This window comes from Prunus persica, chromosome G2 (genome assembly GCF_000346465.2).
Source record: "Prunus persica cultivar Lovell chromosome G2, Prunus_persica_NCBIv2, whole genome shotgun sequence".
Classification (NCBI taxonomy): domain Eukaryota; kingdom Viridiplantae; phylum Streptophyta; class Magnoliopsida; order Rosales; family Rosaceae; genus Prunus; species Prunus persica.
The window spans coordinates 13,130,234-13,143,508 of NC_034010.1; the positions used below are offsets into that span (position 1 = coordinate 13,130,234).

The window sequence follows — 13,275 nt, forward strand, 5'->3', positions numbered from 1 at the left end:
GACTCCCTAATATAATGGAATTGGAGAGAGGATGAATAGGTTTCTCATGTAGCATAAGAGGTATATGAGGATTCATACAGGGTTGCTCGAGTTATTTTGACCATAGGCGGTTAACTACACTTCATATTTGGTTATGGTCTAATTATTCAATTGATTATTCTAATTTACGAGTATTTGGATGAAGTGCATATGCTGTTATTCCTACTGATGAGGCGTCCAAGTTGAAGCCTAAGCCTCTTGAATGCATACTCCTCGACTTTCAGAGAGGTGTTAAGGGGTACAATATTTGGGATCCGGTGAACATGAAGAAAAAACTCTGTACGGATGTACTGTTTGATGAGAAGACAATGCCTATGAATACTATCAAGAAGTCTTAGGCGAGTGAGAATATTGTTGGAAAGAAAGAGAATCATCAAAGTACCACTGAGGGAGTGATGAAAGAAACTTCACAAGAGCAGCCAACTGAAGATGTTCAAAAGGAGGTGGAGTCTAACACTGAGTTGGAGAGCCGACATCTATAGCACAATCGAGGCCCAAGAGAACCATTAAACCTCCTCAACCATTTGGAAGGGAAAAGGATGCAGTCCACTATGCCTTAAACATAAGTGAAGAATATCCAACCACTTCCAAGAATCAATTGAGGGCAAGGAGGGGGAAAGTTGGATGGGTGCTATGATGGAAGAGATGAAATCTCTACACAAGAACTCTGTGTGGGAGTTGGTTCCTAAACCAAAAGATTAAAAAAGTTATCGTCTGAATCAATCTCCAAGGTAGTGGTACAAGCGCTTTGATTCCTACAAGCTGAAAATTGGGCATGGAATATGTGAATCAGATTGTTGTGTGTACACTTATGTACTCAAAGATGGGGAGATCATCTTGTTGCTACTTTATGTAGATGATATCCTTATCGTGTGTCAAGAATTCAAGATTTGAATACGATGCTTGGAAGGGAATTTGGCATGAAGGATCTTGGTATGCACAGAAGATCCTATGTATGTATATATGGAGAGATAGAGAAACAGGAAGATTGTGGGTGTCACAAGGTAAGCACATATTTAAAGTAATTGCAAAATCCAATATGTTGGATTCTAAGACTGTGTCTACTCCTTTGATGAAGCACTTTAAATTGAGGGCACAACTGTGCCTTTCTACCAATGAAGAGAAGGATGAGATGAGTAAAATTCCATATGCAAGAGCATTAGGGTGTCTTATGTATGCTATGGTTTGAACTCGTCCTGACTTGGCCGAAGAAGTTAGTTTAGTGTCAATATACATGGCGAATCCAAATAAACAACATTGGAATACAATGAAGTGGATTCTCTGGTATTTGAAGGGCACCAAGAAATTTGAGATTTTGTTTGAAAGACAACAAAGAAAGGCATGTGTGTCGAGTTATGTGGATTCAGATTATGCAAAGGACTTTTATCTTTTTGGTGTGTGCGTTTGATTCTTCTTATGGTTTGTGAGTGCTCATCGTATAGTCCATCAATAACAAGCTCTTGAGGCTTCTATACGACACTATACACACCTAGTTGCCTTAATTCTAGTCTCTACACAATTTTATTGCAAAATTGTTTCCTTGGATTGTTTTCTCCTCGAAACTATGCAATGATCTATTCACATTTGCTCTTGAATACTAGTTATTAACCACTATTCTTAATTGAAAAATGATTTAAAAAAAAATAAAATTGGATGTATTAGTAAATGAGAAGAGTCCAATAACGTTTGAGTCGCAGCATACCTGACCAAGTGATATCCATTCGATTGCCTTCTTCATTTTCAACACTTACATGAATGTCACTCATGGCATGAGTAGGTTCTATGTGTATACCTTCCAAGAAAAGAAAACCATAATTAATACTTTAGAAGTACTACTAACAATTATATATCCGTTGTCAAAATTTGAGAAAACAGTATATACTAACAATTATAGATCCATTGTTGCCAAAATTTGAGCCGTGTTCCACTTGGGAATATAGAAGGCAAAAATGCCAATGCATGCATCGGGGATATCCCAAAGGGATCTTTCGTAAGGACCAATTTTGGGCAACGATTAATTAATTCCTGTGCAATATCTGTAGTAGAGAAAAGAAATTTTATAATTCAATAAAAAGATTAATTAAATTCGTTGTTATAAGTAAAAGCTTATACCAAATTTTTTGACACCGATAGAATGGCAAACAAGTCCAGCGCCATAGGGACCTTTATCAGGCATTAGATCTTCGAGTGGAGTGACGGAGTATAGATAACGGACAACATCCCAATGCTCACTGATACAGGCCAAGAGAATTGGAGTCATATTGTTGTTCTCAGTGGCAATGCTAAGTATTTTCTTGCTCTTTCTAACCATGCATTCAACTATTTTGATATTTCCTCTATCTGCAGCAACAGCAAGAGCTGTCCAACCAGAAGATTTTATTTCCAAGTCTTCCTCTAGCATCAATTGCACCAACTCTTCCACAATATGCTCGTGTTCTAATTCTGTTGCTATGTAAAGAGCTGTCTTGTTTGAGTACGGAATTTTTGCTCTTGCTGCATTGGGATGTAGGGTAAGAAGCTCCTTTGCTTTATTCCAATCCCCACTCCTGACAGCCTTGAAGAACGGCTGATACTGACGGAAGTCACACACACTCTCGTCATATCCTGCGATGAGTTTTGGTTAATTAGTTATTTCTGATAAATAACATAATCCAGTTATTTCTATTGTTTGCATGAATTGTACCCATGCATGATATATGTATGCAGCTTTTCTGTTTTTTTTTGGTGTCAGATCCAGAATATGTTGCTAGAACGCGTAAAGGAATTATATATGGAGTGGACAAAAGCATGTATATGTAAAAAACAAAGTTCTTCTTCACATATTTATTCGTGCAGAAAGAGAACCAAGTATATACCTGGGTTGTTTGATGAGGTTGCAGATTCAACAGGCAAATCACTTGGAAGTAATGCTTGTGTCTTGAAGTTTGCTGCCAAAGCATCCCAAGCAAATTTGGCTGAATTGCTGTCCCTAATAAGCGCAAAAGCTTCCGGCCCGCACGAAATTTGGATTGTATGTAAAGCCATGGCATTCTTCTTCCTCCAAGCCTTGAACGGACCATCAGCTTCTTTTTCTTCATCTTCAGGAGGTTCATCTGTAGCCTTCACTGCATCCCAAAGGTCTTGAGCCAACAAGTAATTTCTAAGATAAACACTCCAATCCACGTAGTTACGGTTGTTAAGGACTTCCAAGACAATTGTACCTGCGGAGACGGCACTTGTTGCCATTCTTACTCAGTCAAGCTATCACACATGCATGAGCAAATAGAGAGACTGCTGCTATATATGGCCGAGGATGCTTTGCTATTTGTGTTTTATTTGCTACACAGTAGAGTAAAGAGTGAATTGTTCAAGTAGTGGGGAGGGTAACAGAGTTCTAGTTATGTAATATACCATTTGCATTAGTGACGCAGTTGGCGATGTGCACATATAACTCAAACAAATACTTTAATTAGTATTTTTATGTTCTTAATTTATCAATTTATCTTCATTGACAATTAGCAATTAAAGAAAGGCTTAGCAGCCAAATAAGAAAATTCATACTGCAGTTGCAACTTGCCAGTTGCACATACAATTTCAAATACGTACTATAAATATTTAAAATTCGCAAACGGACTCCAGTTGCTATACTGTTATAAATAAAAAATAAATAAAACAATAAAGTGTTGACTACTTCAACCACTCGCAATTAAAATGTTCATTTCAAATCCATATACTCGATTTTTGAATATAGTACAAACTCATACACAAACTCACGGAAACCCTACATTTATGGCCTTCCATACCAAGTTTAAGTTTGGGTTGTCAATTAGCTATATCTACGTAAACAAAAAATTTCAGTAATTGAAATGAAGGCAAATTAAATTCATGAATTGGTAATCTTACTTGCAACTGATATGGAAGCTTTCTAGTTTTGTGTCACCAATTTCAAGATTTCAGGATAGCTCAGCAGTGGTAGACAGGAAATTACAGGGAGAGATTATTTAAGGACTCTTTTTTTCTTTTTCTTTTTTTTTTCAAAAACTTTTGTTGTTGCTTCTCTGCCTTCTAGCTTTAATATCTTTAATAGTACAACTTTTACATTTGAGTTTAAAAATACTGCTTCCAACTATCAATGCCAAGTACTTTTTTAATGTGTTCGAGTACATGTAATAGAATTTGAAATACTTTGTTGACAAGATCAAGCTTTTGGGAACATATAGTGAAAGCTCGTCATAATAATTAGAGCTTTAGCTATCGAAAGTCAACTGTTAGAAGCATATGAAGAGAGCTATGTCCGTCCACAAATGAATGTAATTTAATTATATAATTACGATAAAGAAACTTAAGTTCTTGAGAAAAAGATAAATTGATGGTACTTTTTTGTTCCAATTTTTAAGAAACTATATAGTTCGAGCAATTGGATTATTATATAATTGTTTGTATCATATTTGAAAAATGGACCGAAGTTTATTTATTTTTTTAAATATTAAAATTACATTGAATCCAAGCCCACTTTCATTTTTTCAAAACCAACAAAAAGGGCTTTGGTTTTTGTTTTTGGGCCATTATGTGGTTTAAATTCACTCAAAGGCCCATAACACTAAAGTCAAAAAATGGGTAGCCGTTACTAAGTTGACTCACGTGACCTGTTGAAAATGGGTTTTCACCATTAAGAGCGACTTGACTGCAATCTCTCTCAACAAAGAAGCAAGCTGGTTGATTGACACCAAAACCAAGAGGAGCTGTCTTATGACTGATTTTCCAGCTCCAAAAGGATAGCAAATCAAAGGAACATCCCTTGAAACTAGTATTTTCATCTAAGATACTTTTTCTCCTGCTTGTGGATCAACTCACGAGGGCATGTCTGCAGCAGACATGGGACAACACTCAAGTTTTATCCTCCACCCATCACCGTCATCATTGGAATTTTTTGCCTCGAAATATAGAGGCTCAACAGCAACACTCAAGGACTCTCTCTCCAAAATCAGACGCAACGTCTCTTAAACACTTAAACAAACTTCAAGCTTTTCAAACAGCCAACCTGCTACCCAGATAACTAGTTGACAACTCATGCACTTATCTTTTACTGCCATCTTCTTGGTATGATCTTTGTTAAATAATTAGGCTAGCTTCCTTCTAAACAGCTAAAACTTGTATGGATTGGATAGAGAAATCTCCAATCTCTTCATTATTGTAAGTTGTTCTTCAAAACATCTAAATGGAGAAATCTTTAGCTTTTGTCTTAACTTGTTATCATGCATGGGATGGATAGAGAAATCTTCAGTTTCTGGAACTTTATTTCCTCTACAATTTCCTTTACTCGTACATTACATTCCTGCCATTTATCTTTCTCGCACTTTACTTTCCAGTACTTTACTTTCCCGCACTTTATATTTGAATCTTTACCTTTCAGAATAATATAACTATTCATTGTTGAACATGCCCAAAACAAGGGTTTTCTTTGCTAGAAAACAAGGGTTTATTTAGGCCCGAATCATACTATTGAGCCCGAATTAACTAAGTCTTAACCTACTCCAGGGTTATATTAGGCCCGAATTAGGTTTTTGAACCCAATCAAGGAAACATTGACCACAACATTGGTTTTTCTGTCTGGCTAGGCATCGTTTGTACCTTCCAAACTATAGACGCACAATTGAAAGAATATTGAAGTCCTCTTAATTGAGGCATCCGAGTCAGTACCACCCTTTGAGCACAATGGCTTTCATCAGAGGTCCAGAACAATCGCAAATCTATCGAATAAAAGATTCTACGTCACATATACCACATCTATTAGGCTGGTCTCATCCCTAATAGTGACATGCCTACACAAACTACAAATTAGGCTAGAAAAAGCAAGTTGCCAGGGCTAGGCTCGTGCTCTCCTGCCATTTTCAGCATGATTCAACTTTCAATTTTGTTCAAAATTGAACAATCCTCTCACGAGCCAGAGACCCAATCAAGGCATTGGTGTTGACTCAGCCTCCTCTCTTTTCCTGCTCCATTCTCAAGAAGGAGCAGAGATACTCAAAAAGGCATCAACAATAATGAGGATCTTCGGACCCTTAGTTATACGTACACGATTGAAGAAGCACTTATATTTTTTAGATCAAGTATATATCTTTGATCATCCCTTATATTTTGTAGATCCAGTATATATCTTTGATCTCTTTTGTGATGATAAAAGTTAAAACAATATCACAAGTGATATGTTGAAGTAATAAACTTGTAAGATATATATAACGATCACTACCAAAAAAAAGATTATTTACTCATATAGTCCTCAAACTTATACCTGAGTTGCATTTTTGTCCTTTAATTAAATTATTCGTTCAAATGGTCCACTAACTCTATATTAATCGGCAAATTGGTCCAAGAACACTGCAAAAATAACCAAACAAAACAAACACACAAATAGACCTAGATCCAAACATATCTAGGCTAAAACCCCAGATCCAAGTAGATATGGAGAGAGGAAGGGGAGAAGAAGGGAGAAGAAGGGCAGAGGCTAAGAGGAGGAGTGGCCACCTCCCCCCTCATAAAGTGTTATGTTTTAGTGTTCTTATTCATCAAGGGGCAACATGTTGGGATTTTTCCACAAACTATACTTGAATAACCTGCAATAAAAGAAAGATCAAAGAAATGATTGAGTTCTGGGAACGCTGGTGTGGTGTTAGTCTAAGACGGTGTAGTCAATTAGAATTTTAGAGGATCTTGAAAGACGTACTTCTAAAAATAATTAAAAATTAGATTTGTAAATTGAAGCTTTGGGTTGTGTCTTTTGGTATCTTGTCTTTGTGTTTTTGGGTTTGTTTTTACCTTTCATTGTATCGCTATCTGTATACATGACTTGAAGCAAACTTTCATCCTATATATCGCAACCATAAACTATACTGAAAATATCCAACATCATCAACACCTTGAACTTGGATTTTTGTTCAGAAACTTCCTAATCGATTTGATGGTCCTTTTTTCTCTGACAATGAGAGAAAAGACGTTGGAAACTAATCTATCAAGTACGTGGATGTACATACCCAAAATTGATCAAAGCTATATTTTTGTGGTCAGAAATTGAATAAGAAAGGGAAGGTAACACTTATATTTTAATTGGTTTAAAAGCTGGCCCATGTGAACTTTTCGTTAGATCAGGATGTAATGAGGATGATCCAAGTCAGTTGGCTTAAGCAGTAGGTCAACAAAAACACTCTGACCTCCTTCCTCCAACGGCTTTTAGAAAGAAGAAAAAAATTATAGCCTGATCATGTGAAAAAATTTCAGGCTCCGTCCTTGTATGCAATCAATGTAGAACTTTAATAAAATTTGGCATATATTATTTCCAGAGCTAAACATTTGCTTCTAGAGCAATATACAATCACCTCTCGTAAGCATGTAACTCTCTAAAGGCAACAATTTTAGCTTTGACATTAGCATTTTCGTATTTATACACGTTGAACTACTTTAATACTTTTGATGCATTATTTGCACAGTATTATTACTTGTTCAGCGAGCCACCAGAGCCGGACTTTGTTTCGGAAATTCAGCCTTACTTCCCGATCCAAATGCCGGTTGTTTCTCGCTGCAATTGCGACCGTGACTTCCCTGATCCGCCTCTTCCTCGATGGTTTCCAATCTTTTTCCAAAGCTTGGCCTGCGCTCCACACGAACAAGACGTGGTGGCGCTGCTTCTGAGCTCTGCAAAGTGATGAGACTTGATGACCTTGACATGCCTCTCCCTTCTCTTCAATATCTATGCAGAAGTACTTGCTATCTTTTAGTATGTTGTTGTATTGGGGAAAAACCAGAGCATGCACACACTTAATTATAGGGCCAGAAAGCATCCATTATTTGGACGCGTCATATATTCTCCACAAATTTATTAAATTCATCCTTTTATGCATGTCTTTGCTTTTATCAGGAAGGGAATCCATATTGAAATATTTTATTAATAGTTGATTCCCTTTGAGAATCATTTGTGCAGAAATGCATTTATGTAGATACGTATTTTACACGGCAATATGCCAAATTTTGTACATACAAGTGGAGATATAAAGGGTCCGAAACTACAAAATATCAACATTAACTCATACTAAAATTTGGGGTGAAATGTACTAGAATAAATTATCGCAAAAACATATTATTTCTATTAGAATGTGATATTCATTCCAAAATCAATTGGTAATGAGTTGAGAAATTTACGTAGTAGGATATGTTCCACCTCTTTAGCTAAACTTCCATCATTCGACATGGGACGTCACTCTTATTACATCTAATTAATAGAGGCACATATATATTCCTTAAAAAAAAAGTAGCACAAAATTCGACATGATCTAATTAATATAGGTACATATATATTCATAAAAGAAAAGAACTGAACAAAGTTTTCCATATTAGCGATGTTGAGTACCATGCGAATAGAACTGAACATGAAATACATATGATTTTGAACTGGTTATTACAAATATTGTATGATTTTGAAACAGTTCGTTTAATTCTTCAACTTACCCCACTTCAGAAGTGTTATTCAGGAATAAATATCTTCTCGAAGTACTGAATTCCTATATACGGTTGCTCAACTAGCTCAAATTGGGTGATTAAAAATTATAAAATATAAAACTAGCTCAAATTGGGAGGTTGTAGTTTTTGATGCCACGCATTATTAATGTTACACAATTTCGCCAATGCATTAAAATACTGGCCATTGGATGTTCAATCAGATCAACAATATTCTCACTGATCATCAAGTGAGAACAATAATGCACCGTCATTATTTATGATACATGCATTTTCAAAGAATCCATACGGTCAATAGTATTCTCAGTGGCAGTTAGATGGATAACAAGGAATTGAATCTATTCTTTCTCCTTTTCATTGATTTTCTTTCATGGGGTGTTTGAATCAAATCTGAGAGAGAGATGAATATTTAGTAGGACCGCCAATACACAATACCTTACGTATACGTTGGGCCAAATGACTTTTTTAGTGTTTGCAGTATGGCTGGTTTTTCACTTTGATTCTTATATATCATTTCAGTTTTATCAATTTTAGTCTTCTTGTTTGTTGGAAGTTTGAATGAAATTCAAGAATATTTGTCCCGCATTGGTAGAAAGTAGAAAATGTGGAAGTCCCACACTTAGTAAATGGAAGTGGGCCAAGTGGAAGTCAATTGGGCTTCAAAAATAATTTGAATTTTGAATATTATATAAAACTATATAATATTTAATGGTAAAAAAGATGGCTGTTGGGCATCTTTGGATATGTTCCATTCTTGGCAAGTAGTAGCTATTGGCGTCAACTTTGGACTTGTAGGTGTGGATCTGGTCTAGACCTTGGAAACATACATTCTGGGTCTTCTTTAGCTTTGGATGGACTTGGAACCATGCTTCTCTAGAAATCGAAAAGGAAATGGCCGAACACTATTGGGCCATGGGCCATTTGACCCTTCTCTTGAACCTTGGGCTTAACTAGCTATTTAGCCGGATAATACAAAAAGCATAAAATTAAGGGAGCTTCTATAGTGAGTGGGAAGTTATAAGGGGTGTTTTTGAGGGGTATGTAAGAGCCATTGGATTTCATCCAACGGTGAGTTTTTAAAAGAGGGTGCATGTAGAATCGGGTTGAAATCTAACCCGTTAGAAACTCAACTTCAGTTGTTCCCCTCTTTCCCTCTCTGTGAAAAACTGAAGAACACAATCCTTTCTTTTTGAATGTAAAGCAAACCCACAATTAGAAGGATCCAAATCTCCCAAACCTTATAGTCACTCCACTGTCATTAGCTCGTTGGGAGGCCTGCGATCTATGGTATCCTGGGTATTACGAAGAATGGCTCTTACCTAGCTGTTGCCCTGTTTTGATTCTATGGCTCAAGTGAAAACCCCTTCTCTTTTTCATTCAGCTGACAAGATTCCAGATGAAAGCAAAGTAGCATATCTGTTTTTGTAGCTAGAAGCCGCAGCAGCAGTTGTTCCTCGATTTTGGTAGAGATGGAGTCTCAAATACCAAAGAGTCTTCTCTAATGTCCACCACATTCTTTTAAGCTGACTGACTTCAGAGCTCCCGATTGATTTTGAGAGGTAAGTTCACTTGCTGGATTGATTTTATTGGGTTAGGTTTATTTTTTGTGAGGGTGGGAAATTCGTCATTTGTGGCATCAATAATGTGTCATTTCCTTGTGAATATTCAATATACTTAGTTCATTGTTGTTGGTCGGGGTGGAAAATTATGAAATGTAGGTAAAAGAACCTAAACTTAGGCTTAATGACATTAGGAGTAAGCAGTTGGAGAGGATATTGGGTGAAGTTCTGTAATTGGTGGTTTGAATTACATTTGTGTTCTTAGTTGAACATGTTGGTTCTAATGTTATTTTGACCAGATTATTTCACAAGAGATGACGTAACTTTTATGAAATTTTGCTTGTGTTTTGTGTAATCGGAAGTTAGGCTATGCGTATTTTGTGTCAATTTGGGCAATGTTGTGATGCAGTAATGACTGATTAATGAATGAATAATTGCTATGCAGTAATATAGAAGTGGATCAATAATATACGTAGATAAAATGTCTGGGGGCTCAGAGAGTGATGAATGTGCAACAGCTAATGGGAGGGTTTATATTCCTGAAGTAAGAAATGAGGAAACACCAGCAGTTGGGATGAAGTTTGACTCGCTTGACCTCGTTTACAATTTCTATAATAGATATGCATTCTTGGCTGGCTTTGGTATTCGACTTCATTCTAGCTTTTGGGGGAAAAATAAGAAAGAGATTTTGAGGAAAGAATTTGTATGTTGCAAACAAGGTGCATACAGGAAGGATGAAACTCGGGAGAGAAAAAGACAACGGGGAATAAGTAGATGCAATTGCAAAGCAAAGATTGTGGTTGTGAAGACAAATGGGAGCAAGAAGTATACCATTTCTCTTTTTGCAGAGGGACACAATCATAAGATGACACCCTCAGAAAGAATGCATTTATTGAGATCACACCGTCATATTTCAGATTCTACAAAAGTACTCACAAAACAGTTGGGTTCAGTTAATATTCCCATTCATCAGAAGGTAAGTATTTTCGAGGTGCAATCCGGAGGAATGGATAAAATCGGTTTTATCAAAAAAGATATCTACAATCTTGAATGTAGTGTGAATGGGAAGCTGAGGAACCACGATGTTGAACTAGTGACCGAGTATTTTATGGCTGAACAGAAAAAAAATGAGGCTTTTTATTTCAAGATTGAGGGAGATGGGCATGACAGGTTTAGTCGATGTTTTTGGGCAGATGCAACTTCTAGACGGGCGTATGGGTTTTATGGAGATGTTGTTGTATTCGATACCACATTCAACACGAATCGATACGACTTGACATTTGCACCAATGTTGGGAGTTAATAACCATGGTCAGACAATTGTGTTAGCATGCGCATTTTTGAGCAAGGAAACGACTGAGTCGTTTGTTTGGATGTTTGAGGAGTTTAAGAAAGCCATGCCAGGTGGGGAACCTAAAACGATCATTACAGATCAAGATGCGGCAATGGCCATAGCGATTTCAATAGCCTTCCCGAGTACATTTCATCGACTTTGCATATGGCACATCACATCAAAGTTCTCTGTTAAGTTACCACGTGACGCTTATAAGGAGTATTGGCCTGAATTTCAGAAAGCCATATGGGATACTGACAATAAGGATGAGTTTGATGCAAAATGGAATATTGTGGTTACAAAGGCTGGTTTGACTGACCATCCATGGCTAAGTTCAATGTTTGATTTAAGGGAATCTTGGGTTCCAGCCTACGCACGACAATTTTTTGCCGCTGGAATGTCAAGCAGCCAAAGAGCGGAATGTTCTCATGGTTTTTTCAAGCAATACATATCGAGGAGAAATTCGTTGATGGATTTCATAATACGATTTGAGAGGGCACTTTCTCATCAACGTGAAAAAGAGTTAGTTGCTGATCACGTAGATGCATTTGAAGTGGCTCAATGTCTTCTACCGATGCCAATGAACAAACAAATGGCTACCTTGTACACAAGGACAATGTTTCAAAAGTTTGAGCAAGAACTAATACAAAGTACAGCATGTTTCCTAGAGCTCAAAACAGAGGATGCTTGTAAAGTTGTGTTCAACGTGAGCGAAAGGAAAAATTGAGAAACAAGAGTGGCAGAAGTCGTATATGTCAAAGATTCTGACCACGCATCGTGTAGCTGCAAAAGATTTGAATTTGTTGGAATTATTTGCAAGCACATCCTAGCATTGTTCAGAAGGGACCAGATTGAATATATGCCCGATAAATATATTTTGAAGAGGTGGAAGAAAACTGCGAAATGTGGATTGGTGTCAGATGCAAATGGCAACGAAATTAAAGACTGTGCAGATCCTGGCCTTCTAATAAAGCGGAGTACAATGTCTCGACTTGCTTCAGATGTGGTTGAGGATGCATTATTGAGTGAAGAAGGATGTGAGCTACTGTCAGAGACTCTAAAAAGTTTGCAGGTGAAGTTGAAGTTGCTGAAGGATGGACCAAGTAATAACGAAGTTGGAGGGTCCAGCTCTCAAACACAATATATGAAAGACCCTAAGAGAGTGAGGTGCAAAGGAAGGTCGAAAGGAGTAACGGGAGCAAAGGAAAAGGCAATGAAGCGAGGGATTAGACACTGTCGGGAGTGTGGACACATTGGTCATGATAGAAGACAATGCCCAGCCTTGAACACACCGTAAGATGCTAACACTATTTGTAATAACATCTAAAATATGAAAAGGTAAAATTTTTATGTGCTTGTGTTTGATGTTTATGCAGGACATCACCGTCGAACAATGACGAATCAACTCCAATACATCGTAGTGACCCATTATTCGACGATTTTGACAGGATGCACGGACCAACTGAATGATTTATATTTGTATTAGACGAAATGTGGTTGTTATGAAGATTAATGATGAAGTGAAGTTTTATAGATTCAGTTTTTGAATGTTATTGTGTTTTTGTTCATGTCCACCGATGAGCTCTTACTATGTCCATTGGTAATTGAAATGAAAATTTGCTTGGTTTCATTCTTCCATGAAATTTGGAGACATGTTAATTTTACGTCTTCTCCCTATTTATAAATTTTCATAGACATTTGATCAAGTATGAAATTTGTAGTTATGTGAAGAAGCAATGACTTTTACCATGTAAAATGGGCAGTTTAGGGTGAAATTTGTTTTAACAGAGATTCATTTTTCAAATCCTCACGGTAATGCAGCAATTACAGCAGCCAGCTGTCGTTTCCATTACCAGTA

The 13,275-nt window shown here is 36.9% G+C and overlaps 2 protein-coding genes across 2 annotated transcripts; one reads left to right on the forward strand and one right to left on the reverse strand.

Annotated features, from left to right (window-relative positions):
• LOC18787934 lies at window positions 546-3,264 on the reverse strand. The gene is made up of 5 exons (XM_020557287.1): window positions 2,895-3,264; window positions 2,203-2,643; window positions 1,926-2,075; window positions 1,742-1,831; window positions 546-724 (listed from the first exon to the last, which is right to left on the reverse strand). Exons 1-5 carry the CDS (start codon window positions 3,262-3,264, stop codon window positions 546-548), a joined length of 1,230 nt encoding a protein of 409 aa, XP_020412876.1.
• Window positions 10,052-12,144, forward strand: LOC109947343 (protein FAR1-RELATED SEQUENCE 5-like). The gene is made up of 3 exons (XM_020557288.1): window positions 10,052-10,085; window positions 10,531-11,980; window positions 12,074-12,144. Exons 2-3 carry the CDS (start codon window positions 10,567-10,569, stop codon window positions 12,142-12,144), a joined length of 1,485 nt encoding a protein of 494 aa, XP_020412877.1. The 5' UTR covers window positions 10,052-10,085; window positions 10,531-10,566.